Raw genomic sequence first — 12,416 nt, 5'->3', positions numbered from 1 at the left:
TCGCCAGTCTGTCCCAGGGCTTGTGGGTATAATATTAGATGTTATAAACATGTGGTTAGTACTGTCACCTCACAGCAAGGATGGTCTGGGTTGGAACCTGCTTGTCCACTGGGGTCTTTCTGTGTGGAATTAGCATGTGCTCCTCCTGCCTGCATGGGTTTTCTGTTGCTGTGGCTTCACTCAACAGTCCAAACACATACATGCTGGGTTAATGTGTAAGAGGTTTAATCTTTGTATGCCACCCCTTGCCTCATATCAGCTAAGGTAGGCTCCAACGTTTGGAACCCCCTACAGGATCAAGTGGGTATACCTAGTAGATTATTTTAAAATATGTTAAACTAAAAGTTCAAAACCGCAGATTTTGCTATTATTCAAGAGATGGTACCCACATGACCAACTATTCAACTTGGCTGCTGATTATTCACACACAGATATTGATGTCTTATCACCATTAGCTGCTAATTTAGTCTTGAGCTGCTATCTTCAAACAAACATGAGGACTGGGCTACAGAGGTCTTATTTCTAACACCACATCCCCAGTTTTTTATTTCTAATCTTTAGGCCCAAACAGAGTTGCGTCTAGTGACCTCACTTGCTGTCTTGCAGGAACTTGCTAAAATGTAATGACGTGATCTTACATAATTGAGCAGGGACCTTGATGGTCACATGACTATGAGGGGGAGGGAGTCAAGTTTGTCTCTAACTTACATAACTGATAATACACTTCAAAAAGTGCCACCAGACTTTTTTGTCATTACCACAATATTTCTGAAAGTTTTAAAACAACAATAATCAATACACAGACTTAAAACACTGTGTCCTTAAAAACACACATCATGCATTTAGAAAAGTATACTCAGTTCTTTGATAAGTTCTCACCCGGATAGCGTTCCTGGAGGAGTTTTTGTCATCCACATTGACAGTCAGGGAGAAGAATACGGCAGTGCTGTACACGCCCTGTGTCCTGTAGAGCAGCTCATTGAAGTCTGGCCTCTGAGGGGCACCCTCAGTCTCCCACCCAGCAGCACCAGGAGGAGCACCCACCAGGTCCCACCCTCCACAGCTGTCCAAGACCTCCGTCATGGGGCTCGACCCCAGCTTGTCAATCTCCTTAATGTTGATGCAGGATCGATAGAACTCTTTGACCTTGCGCTCTGCCGAGTTGGGACCATGCCTCCTAATTGGCTCCAGCAGGAGGCGCTGTAATTTCTCCTCATTGTGTTCTCCTATAGCGGTGATGATGCCGTAGCTAAGTTTGTCCTCGGGAATGCCGTGACGCCTCAGCCAACCACCACAGGCGAAAGAGTAGAAGTCCTGGCAGGGCTGGATGGTTGGGTCAATATTGGCCTGAACAAAGCGAGCTGCCCGCAGTAGGGAGCGCCTGCGTTGGCAGTCCTGTCGGCACTGTGGGTCCTGCTGGGCATCCAGGGAAATGTACTTGAGCGCCAGCATGCTTCCCAAAATGACGCACATACCTGCTGCAAAGACCAGTGCCGAGAGGAGGCAGATCTCCCTCCGGCTCCAGCGGGGAAGGCCACCGCTGCTGCTGGTGCTGCTCAGATCTCTGTTTCGGCCATTTGACCAGGTCCCTCCCCGGCTTCGCCCCACATGGCGGTCCAGGCTGCCTCCGAGGTGAAGGGTCATGCCATTGCTGAGGATATCACTGCTATAGCGACCGCCATATTTCACTTCCTGGAACTCATCATAGTGGGCAGTTAATGAGTATGTCTTCTCCATGGCAAAGAAATGTTTGTAGGTAAGAAGTAGCAGAAGGGTTCAAGGAGAAAGGGATGAAAATGAGTTATTTCTGTTTTCAGAATGCTGTCATGACTACTCCTACTGAGACAAAAGGGAGAATTCCCACTACAGGGCAAAACACTGAAGTGATGTCAAAAATCTGTTGGCCTTCTTTAGGCAAAGTTCCCTTTATTCTTTTCAATTCAAAAGTCAGCAGAGCAAGGGACTCCCATTGTGCATTTGGAATCTCTCGGGTCCTGCTCTCTCTCATCCTCTTTCTCTCTGCTCCATTTGTTCTCCTTTCCTCCCTCTCTCCAACCAGTTACAGGTCACCTGTCGATAAAAATAGAAATGAGATAGAGGAGGGCTGTAAGTTGAGAGATACGAAATTGAATCTACGATTACAGCAGTAAAGAATGACAAAATAGTGTCTGTTTTGCCACATTTTTCTCCACTTTGTCTCCTTCTGTTTGTCAGCTAAAGCTGCTGGACTGATTGGTGATAGTCATCCCTCAGGGAGATGATGTCCTCCGAGCGACTCGCGGCTTCAGACAGATCAATGGAGAGAGAGTTGAGCATCAGCTGGGCAAGGAGAGGTGCGGCAATCACCATAACTTAGCTTGTGACAGTGTAAACTGATGTGAAACTTTGTACTATCACAGAGGGACAGCGAGAATTTATCACCTCTGTATTTCCAAACTAAAGAAACACACACTTTCCAACCTTACATACAGGGGACTTTAATTAATTAAGAGTGGACCATTGTTTCTGGTCATTTTGGAGAAACAAAAAATAAAAAAGAACATTTTAAAAGATCTTTTCCATAATATAATGTTGGGAATATTCTTATTACATATAATTATAATTGCATTTAATCACATATAACCACATTTAATCATATTTTAATCGCAATTAATCACAACATATTTTATCATAGTAATATTAATGTGTTATCGCTTATAATAAACTGTGCAAAGACAAGCATATACCAGAGTGCAAATGAGGATATTGTGTAATTGACCCATCACATACCAGATGCAGAAAGACAAGAAGATGCTACTCAGCGCTTACCCAAGATAAGATCTACCCACACTCAAAATAGACTGAGAAGAAGCGACAGCAGGCCAGTTCGTGGAAATGACTTCTGCATAATAGTTCACAGAAGCATCAGATCCATATGAAGCAGGTCACGTACGCATAAGACCAACTAGGTTAAAGTTATTTTACAATCAGCACGCCCACACGTACACAAGTATTGCCATTACAGGAAGAAGACGCACCGGATTGGACGAAGACTGAAGACACGAGCGGGAGCGACGTTAGCCTAGACCAATTAGATAGAAGCACATTTCCTCATATAAACCTCTGTATGATGTCACGTTTTCATTCCCTCTTGTGACAGCACTGCTAGACTAGATAACTTCTGTTAGCTAGACCAAGTGGGAATCTGTATGCATACATTCTGATTATCCAATGCTACTAAATATTCTTAATTGAATATCTGTTTCTGAGTCTTCATTGACCCTGACTGGTTCTTCAATAGCAATTAACGAACACGCCCGACAATAACTGGAAATATGAACTGTTTTTGTTTAGCATTTTAGCATGACTGAGAGGGTGCTGGCAGAAAGTCCTGTGTTGGCTCAACGGTAGCCTGTTAGTGATTGTGTAACCACGACGAGGTCCACATGCACACACACACACACACACACATGCACACACGTATAGCACAGAGGGCATCAGCTGATCCTCAACAGAGCTTTTAAAGGAATAACAGGCTATTACATGACAAGCAGCTGCCAGAATTTAAAATATACACACATACACCCTAAAGTAAATTAATTTAAGCTGAGCTTCACTATCTTTTTCCACAAAGAATTACAGTACACTGGACCCACAATATTATATATATATTTCAGAATTGTTTGCATTCTACATGTAGCCTGTTAGCAACAACACCAGCCTTTAAACAGAGAGACGGATGGTTAAATATTTTTTGGGATACTCCCAATGTGTGTGTGTGTGTGTGTGTGTGTGTGTGTGTGTGTGTGTGTGTGTGTGTGTGTGTGTGTGTTCAGCGTCTGGCTGCAGTGAACTTGCTGAAAGCTGTGAAGGCTATCTGTGAGAATTGATCCCCATTATCTCCACTGAGAACAGCAAGCTTCAGCTCTGATGTCTGTAACAAGCTTTCCCTCGCCTTATGAGAGTGCTGTATGTAGATAAGTACAAGAAAAAAAACAGAACAGGAAGAAAAAAATGAGGGAAGCTTAAGTTCAGTATTTATAGGAAAGCAGAGTCGTGAGTTCCTTGTACTGTGAGAGGTGGAGTTACAAATCTTTTACAAATGGCACGTGGCTGACGAGTGGCTTAAAGTGTTTTGTTTTAGTGGGAAAGGGGTGCATAGGTGGTGCAGAGACAAAATTCTTGTCTACCACTGCAGAGATGTGGAGTTACAGTCCCAGTAGGGATAACTCTGGCTTTGATGTATGTTCCAGCAAATACAATTCAGTTGACTGTGTTGGTGGGAAGACAGACAGGGATTCTCCTTGTATCACCCTATTATACCTTCACACTGGATAATTTAAATATGATTCTAGTTCAGTGTCAATGCAACAAGCAGCACCCAAATCACATATTAAAGTAGAATATAAAGACTGAGTGAAGTGTCCATACTGTCCAGGTCTGTGGACAATGTGCATCAATCATTGAAATAGTTGATGTATAGACTGCTGGATGGTTCTGTTTTTTTTAAAATACTATTATGTGGGCATTCTATGTGTATTTTATAGCTGCAGTGGACACAGACAGAAATAACTTATCAAAGTAAGTGAAAAAGGGTGAAAAGTAGGGGAAAGTCAAGGATAGTGTGTCTCTGTGCGGTGTCATTATCAATTCAGCATATCATCCATCAATCTTCTGCTTTGTTACACACACCCACGTGATTAGAAACATGCCCGATCTATGAAAGCGTATCCGGTCACTGTCAGCCTCTTGCACTTCATGCACGAAATTCATTAAAATGCAAATAAAATTGATATGTTGCCCGAAGTGTTGCAGTCTCTTAATGCAATCTCTCTCCTTTTGTCTTTTGAATGCACAAACGCTTTAGCTGTGTCACAACTCTTTAAACATTATAATAAATTATGATACACATATGCGCACATATGCGATCACACACTGAGTGGACATCCAGCGTACGGCTAATGGATTGGATCTAGTGGGAACCATCGCAGGGAAAGGCATGCATGATAAATGGCTATTTACTGAACATGACAGGGCCTAATATCTGAGAGTTATACTAATGCTGCTGCACACACACACACACACACACACACACACACACACACACACACACACTTTCTTTCTCTCTTGCACACTTCACGTGCATGAACACTTAAAATGCATCAGAAACACGCCCCTGTTGATGCATCGCACCTTGTCAGTTGTCAAACATTCCCCATATATCTTTCAGGCAAAATACAGTCACTTGTTCACTTACTGCAGCGGTTCTCAAAGTGTAGTTCAGGGACCTCCAGGGGTCCTTCAGATGGTACCAATGGGACAGACAGTCCTATTTAATCCAAACAAACCACAAGATCTTTAACTTTAAACTAAATCCTTTCCTTTTAAGTCAGTAACCTATTTATGGAGTCACTTTCTGACAATATCTATTAATCCTGCAAATTACAGTAGAAATTATATTTCTTTTTCCTGAAAAATCAGGCCATTATGTGTTCTTGGCCACTGAGAAGTCTGTGAGAAATCATTGATCTACTCTGAGACAGCCTGTCCCAGGAACACAAAGAAAACATCAAGTTCCCTGTTCTGTCACTCACTTGTCTCTGCAACTCTAAGAATGTCTTCCATGAGACAAATGTAACTGTTTCTCCATATTTGAACAGTACCATGTCCTCCTTCTCTATAATGACGGTTCAGAACAGCTATAAACTCGACTGATTTCTACTGCTGCCAGACAACATGTTGTTCAAACTAGTTCTAAAGTATACCCTGAAGCCCTCGGCCTGTAGCTTTCAGTGAACATGCAGGCTCGGCGGAACTGTCAGTGCTGCTGCTTTTAACTTTAGCTGGTAATAAAAAAATGCTTTGGGTTGTTTGAGAAAAAATGTCAGTCTTTACAAAAACGGGAGTTACTTCTATAACTATGAATGTTTGATGACCTTCACGGCCGAACCGTCAGCGCTCATTGGGATTGTATATTTTGAATTGATGGAGTTGATCTTTAAGTGAACGGCACACTTTGACAGCTACACGGACCTTTCTCTGGCATCTCTAACCACAAATAATAAATTCTTAGAGATGATCAATGGGTATTCAATAAACAGAGAGCTCTGATGGATCAGCTTGACATCTCTGTTACAAACACTGCAGATGGATCACATTTCTCCTACAATAAATGTAGGCAGTGCAGTTTGAGGATCAGCTGTGCACAAATGGCTCAATGGACTATATCTGGGCTTTAAAGTAGGGATTAACCAATTATTAGATGTGGTATTATTTTTTCAGTTACTAGATCTATCCAGGGCTGCACAGTGGCTTGGTGGTTAGCACTTTCTCCTTGCAGCTAGAAGATCCTTGGTTCGCAGACTTCCCAGGATCTTTCTGCATGGAGTTTCCATGTTCTCCCTGTGCATGTGTGGGTTTTCTCCAGGTTCTCCAGCTTCCTCCCACAGTCCAAAAACATGTTCAGGCTAATTGATGATTCTAAATTGACCGTAGGTGTGAATGTGTGTATGGTTGTCTATCTCTCTGTGTAGCCCTGTGTTGGACTGGTGACCTGTCCAGGGTGTCCCTGCCTTCACTCTGAGTCACGTGGGATAGACTCCAGTCCCCCATGTCCCTAATGAGGATTAAGTGGTGTATAGATGATGGCTGGATTATCTATACACAGCGATTAAGCTCTGAAGGCAGGGGACACCCTGGACAGGTCAGCAGTCCAGCACAGGGCTACACCTACAGATAGACAACCATACACACTCACACTCACACCTACGGACAATTTAGAATCACCAATTACTGCATTCCCAATAAAATAAATCCATTTAAAACTGCACTACTTAGCCTCTGATGAAGCTGCCTCTTTATCTGCAATCACCAATCTGTAGTTTCAAGCAGAGTCCCACCCACAGACCATTCTGATTGATTACATGAAAAATCCTCTTTTAACCCTTAGATGCTCCAGTGATTGGATCCTACACTCTTCCATAAGTGGGCCAAAAATTACCCGTTTAAGAATGAATGTGTTTTTATGTCATTTTTATCATTTTGGTTCAGAATAATAATTTGTATTAATGTTTGTATTCTATTTTTGTCCACATAAGAATGATTTCATGTTTGAAACATGTTTATTTTTCACTTTATAACAGATTTTGATCATTGAAAAAGAAGAATATTACACAGAACAGCAATAGAAGAGTGTAAATGTCCATTTTGTTGACACTTTTCCACTCTGTTCCTCCAGCTGTTGCTGCTCTCCGTCCCTCCAAGTTTGTGCATCACCTCTTGTATGAAATTATCAGTGATAAAGAGCTTGGGGTAGTAATATAAATATTACAATTTCTTTAAACGTATAAAGGTACCTTAAAAATTTAAATGGAATGACATCAAAAATATGTTTCTTGAGGAATAGCTGCAAAATTAAGCAATAAAAACTTTTCATTACAAAGACATTGAAAGAAAACAATCTCACCAGGTCATTTTTGATCCACTTATGCATCTAAGGGTTAATGAAACGGATATAAATTCAAAGGCATTTCACCAAAGTTTTGCACAGTAGTTTGTGTTGTTCTAAATATGACATCAATATTTTTTTTTTACTACAAATGCATGTCAATTCCAAAAAACGGTTAAGGGTTTCCTTGATTTGTAACAATATGTGCTAGTATTGCCCCACAATAAACACATCAGTCAATGCCTATTTTAAATGTAGAGCTGGTAGCGATGTGAGTTGATTAATTCAGTATTGTGGAAGCAATTTATTTCCAAAAAAACTCTAATTCCTAAAATTTGCATATCAAATACTCATTACAAATGAAAGCTGTATCTATCAGCATGAGCTGTGACGAATTATCACCAGAGACTCTCAGTGCTTTGGGAGTTAACACATCAACACATCTAAATTGTTCCCCATGGTCTGAGAAAGCAGACAGATTTGTTGCTGGAGAGATGGAAAGTCACCTGGGGTAAACATTGTCTAGCAACAGAGTTGCAAATTTGCTAAAATGATTACCAGAAGGCACACTACAAAGACAATAAAAGATTAAAGCCTTTAATACTAAGTCTGCCAGTATTATTTACTGTTCAGTGCCACACCCTTACATTCATCGCCTCACAGAAAACACACTGTTTGCATAGGATCAGTGTGAGATCCTTCACTTGTCCTCCTCAAAAACTCATCACAACAATGTGCATCCATCGCCTGGATGTTACAGTCATTTTCCACACAGCCCAACTTCACATTACCATAAATTTACACAGCAAACTTTTTTCTCCCTCCACTGCAGTTTGTGATGATATTTGGTGGTACCCAGAAGTAACAGCTTAGAGGCAAACCCTCTGCTTTTATTTCCTCTCAGACGAGTTACATCATCTGAAATCCTTCTATAAATGGGTTTATTATCCCCTAATCAAAGTGGTCACAGTGCCTGCCCCACAAGCTTCACGGCACTCAGAGGGTTGAGCGTGAGAGTCAGCCCCCTCGAGCCTTATCACTGGTCGCCAGAGGCTGCAGTAGAGGGCTACGGTGCGTTTGTATGGGCTACAGATTTGGACACACAGCTAAATGGTCCAGCAGAGTAGCAGGACTTAGACTTGTACCCAACAAGAACCTCTTTTGTGGCGCTCTTAAAAACTATTTAGCTGTTGTGTGTATGTATTAAATATCCCACATCAGCGATATAGGAGAACTTTTAAGGAGCATGCTGGGGTCTTTACTCTTAGTTTATTATTAAAACAGGAGCATTTGAGTCATATTCTAGAACAATTATTAGTCTGTCTGTCTCTCTCTCTCTCTCTCTCTCTCTCTCACACACACACACACACACACACACACACACACACACACACACACACACACACACACACACACACACACTGGCAGGTATAAAGTGCTCACATACTGTAACTCTATTATCCCTAATGACTCCCCAGACTCCTTTTCTAGATAGAGCAGTATGCAAAAATACAGTTCAAATACTTTAATAATTTATATAAAAAATAAATAAATAAATTAAAAAAAAAAAAAAAAAAAAAAAAAAATATATATATATATATATATATATATATATATATATATATATATATATATATATATATATATATATATATATTTAAACGGCTTTGATATTTAACAACACCTTCAACCTGATTTATTATTTTACTTTAATTATTAAGATGATTAATTTGATCTATTTCTGTAAAGGGAAAGAATAAAGAAAAGCAAAAAGTCTCAATCTTATCCAGATAAAAGCATCTTTTTAAGTTCTGTTACGTGCCGAATAAATCATAATCTTACATTTTCGTGAAAGGTCTTGGGTTCTGTTTTACGCGTATTCAGTACGCAAAGAAGTATTCATTTGTTATGATTTTACATGGAATTATGCGCAGAACAGAGCAGCGTTTCTCTAACAGACACTCAAGCAGAGTGGGAATGTCAGATAGGCGCTAATACACAATGCAAACTTTTGGTGATGCAAAACTCTCTGTGCGTAAAGACGCAAGAAAAAGAAAAACCTTTATTCCTACTTTTGTGCATCTTTAAGCCTATTATATCCCAGTTTTTATAAGTAATGAGTTCCAGTAGCCTTAAATAGGTTACGGTTTGTCTAGTAAAGCATCATTCAAAGACGCAAACAAGCTACGGGGAAGCAGCAACAAAGTGGTAAATAGGTGGAAGTGAACAGTAGACGCACATACACAGAATTATCATTTATCTTTAATAAAGCGCACTCAGTCAGTCAGCAGCCAGTTTGGGTAATTTTCACCCTGACAGACTGGCTCAGCATCCGGACATCCAATTTCATCATTTCTCTCTTTAAAGTGTCCCCCATCAAAACTTCTAAAGGCGTTCACATGGACACCGAGCTGAGGGACCATGTGCGTGGAGAAATAAGGAGAAACCCTCCTCAGCGCTGCTCAGACGTGACTCCCAAGTTAATCTGTGACAGTTTTCCCGCTTTATCCCCGCTCTCCCTCATTAAAAAAAGAAACTAAACGATCCCATTTGGAATTAGACAAGCCCTCAGCCTTCCGTGCCAAACGCCTGAAGTGTGCACTGGCCGGAGGAGGAGCAGCTTCACTTCGCTCATTGCTGGTGTGGATATCCACTGAGTGATGAAAACTTGTGCAAAAAGACCTTACCTGCGGCGAGTGAAGCAAAATCCCCAGTGGGAATGTAAAAAATGCCTTTGCTGTGTGTGTAAAAGGAGCAGATCCACACCGCTGAGGGTCCGACTGGATTATCCGACCCCCCTCCGGAGATCGGCACACACCGGGATCCGCACCGCTTTCTGCCGCCGCTGCAGCTCACAGCCTCCGATGTATGGAGAGGGAGGGAGGGAGGGAGGGAGGAGGGGAAGGAGGGAGGAGGAGGGGGGTCCTTCATTTTCAAGGTAAGCTACCCACAGACACGCGTGCACACTCACTCATAAACAGACGCTCATCCTGTTGCCCAATTGTTGTTTTTCAAAAAAATAGATTTTCTCTCTCTGGCACTTTAACATAATTGGTGAGTGAGTCATTACTAAACCAAAAGCACTTTTTCTTTCTTATATATTTAGGTACATGCTTTACTTTAATATACTGGCTGAATTGTAATTGTTTTTTTATGTTCTGTTTTGCAAGAAGATGGACCTGAAATTGGCACATTTGATGCTCAATTGAGCATCAAAACATCCTCAGTTCATGAGGAAAAGCCGCTGCTGACTCATGCATTTGCACACAGTTTCATCCACATTAAAATGATTCCATCTGTACCAGCTAAAAGCAAAAACAGACCTCCTGTATACCGTTCACGCTGCTTGGACACAGTCCCTGCTGTAATATTAATCGCAATGTAAGTTCCCCTCTTATTGTGTGGAAGGAGATTTGAATTAAATTTGCACACTGCGAGCAGCTCAGCGAGGGAACATCAACTCATTCCTAAATGAGTGAGCCTATTTCACTGATTGATATCACTGGGCTGCAACATTTTGTGCCCCCACCACATCACAAAGTCTGTTTTAATAAATCTTGTGTTCTAAGCAACCGCTAAACATTAGCTGTGGCGACATTAATCTCCATGTAGTCTGAAAGTCACACAAACCAAACTAATCAAACCAAAAAGGTCGACTAATATTATTATGCAAATCAGCTGAGTAACTAACTGGCCATTTCATTACCCCTGTTGGTCTGTGAGAGGAGGAGAGAGCTTGTAAGGGGAAGAGCACAGGTGGATTTTGAAGACTGAAACCACATTGCTGTTTTTTTTTTGACCTTTTGTGTGTTGACTCATAAATACAAAAGAAAATGCTCAAAGGAAGGTGCCATTTTTCAAAATTGCATGTAATTGCTAATGTGGCCATTTTTAAGCTTGGTAAAATGACACAAGAATAAATGAAAATGTAGAGGAGAAGGAGTTACGTTAGTGTGTAATAGTCAGGCAAAGCTGAGAAAAAAGAGGACACCCAACCAGACACCAACGTGGAGAAGTTCACAATAGAGAGACTGAAATCTGTGGTAAATGAACAGGATTACAGTCACCAACAGGGGGGAGGTCCAAACACACAAACAGATCCAACAGGCTGAGGCAGAAAAGATTAAGAATAACACACGGGCTCTAAGCAACAAGCAAGTTTATAGAACAGAGACCAAAACAGGCTGCAGAGCTTTGGTGTTGAAGGGTAATGAAGTTAGGAACTCTGTGAAAGCAACTGGTGAGCAGATGATGAATGACAAAATCTGGAAAGGCCTGTGACCATGCTCAGAAATGCTTGGTGAATAGACAATTTAAACTACATTTAAAGCTACACCAGGCAATATTTTTATATGAAAAAACTTTCAAATATTCATTACATGCAAAAGTGCAAGAGGTCACTCTTGGTGGGAATAAGTACAAAAAATGACTACCTGCCGCTGCAGATCCCCTCAGCGCCTGTTTGAGTTTTATGGCTCTCAACTAAGCTTTGTTTGGCTTAAAATTGAGACCAACCGGGTGCCCAGATAGCTTAACTGGTTGAGCGGGCGACCCAAAAACAAGGGCTACAGTGGTCATGGGCTCGAGTCTGACCCATGGCCATTTACTGCATGTCAATCCCCCGCTCTTCTCCCAATGTTTCCTGTGTCTCTCTCCATTGTCCTATATAATAAAGGCAAAAAGGCCGAAAAACCCCAAAAACTTCAAAACTGAGACCAACCCAGAAGTACCTTTAAAGTGCAATAAGACCGAGGGCCACCAGGGGCTGGCTCCACAAAACATCTGTAGCAGTAAGAGAATCCCATTCAGAAAGTGTCACCTTCTCTCATGGAATACTATGTCAATATTTCCATCCAAGAGGTCATAATGGTGTCTTTAACTAAAACCACTCCTTCTGATCAGTGAGCTGCTGGTCATTTAGAACATAACCCTATCATTAGGTAGATATTAGGCCTCAAAGAGAGGTATGTGTGTGTGTGTGTGTGTGTGT

At 41.4% G+C, this 12,416-nt stretch overlaps 1 protein-coding gene across 2 annotated transcripts in view; it reads right to left on the bottom strand.

Annotated features, from left to right (window-relative positions):
• LOC111582477 (endothelin-converting enzyme-like 1) overlaps nt 1-10,274 on the bottom strand; it is a 68,540-nt gene extending 58,266 nt beyond the window's left edge. Inside the window, exons 1-2 of one of the 2 annotated variants that reach the window (XM_023291155.3) lie at nt 10,114-10,274; nt 880-2,070 (exon numbers count right to left, since the gene is read on the bottom strand). In XM_023291155.3, the coding sequence (XP_023146923.1) occupies nt 880-1,737 (858 nt within the window). In that variant the 5' untranslated portion in view covers nt 1,738-2,070; nt 10,114-10,274. The remainder of the gene's footprint in view (nt 1-879; nt 2,071-10,113) is intronic. The other variant, XM_035957652.2, reaches the window with a different exon arrangement.
• Nucleotides 10,275-12,416: the final 2,142 nt, after the last annotated feature.

The sequence above is a fragment of the Amphiprion ocellaris genome, chromosome 7 (assembly GCF_022539595.1).
Source record: "Amphiprion ocellaris isolate individual 3 ecotype Okinawa chromosome 7, ASM2253959v1, whole genome shotgun sequence".
Classification (NCBI taxonomy): Eukaryota; Metazoa; Chordata; class Actinopteri; family Pomacentridae; genus Amphiprion; species Amphiprion ocellaris.
This window is presented reverse-complemented; position numbering and strand designations above follow the sequence as displayed.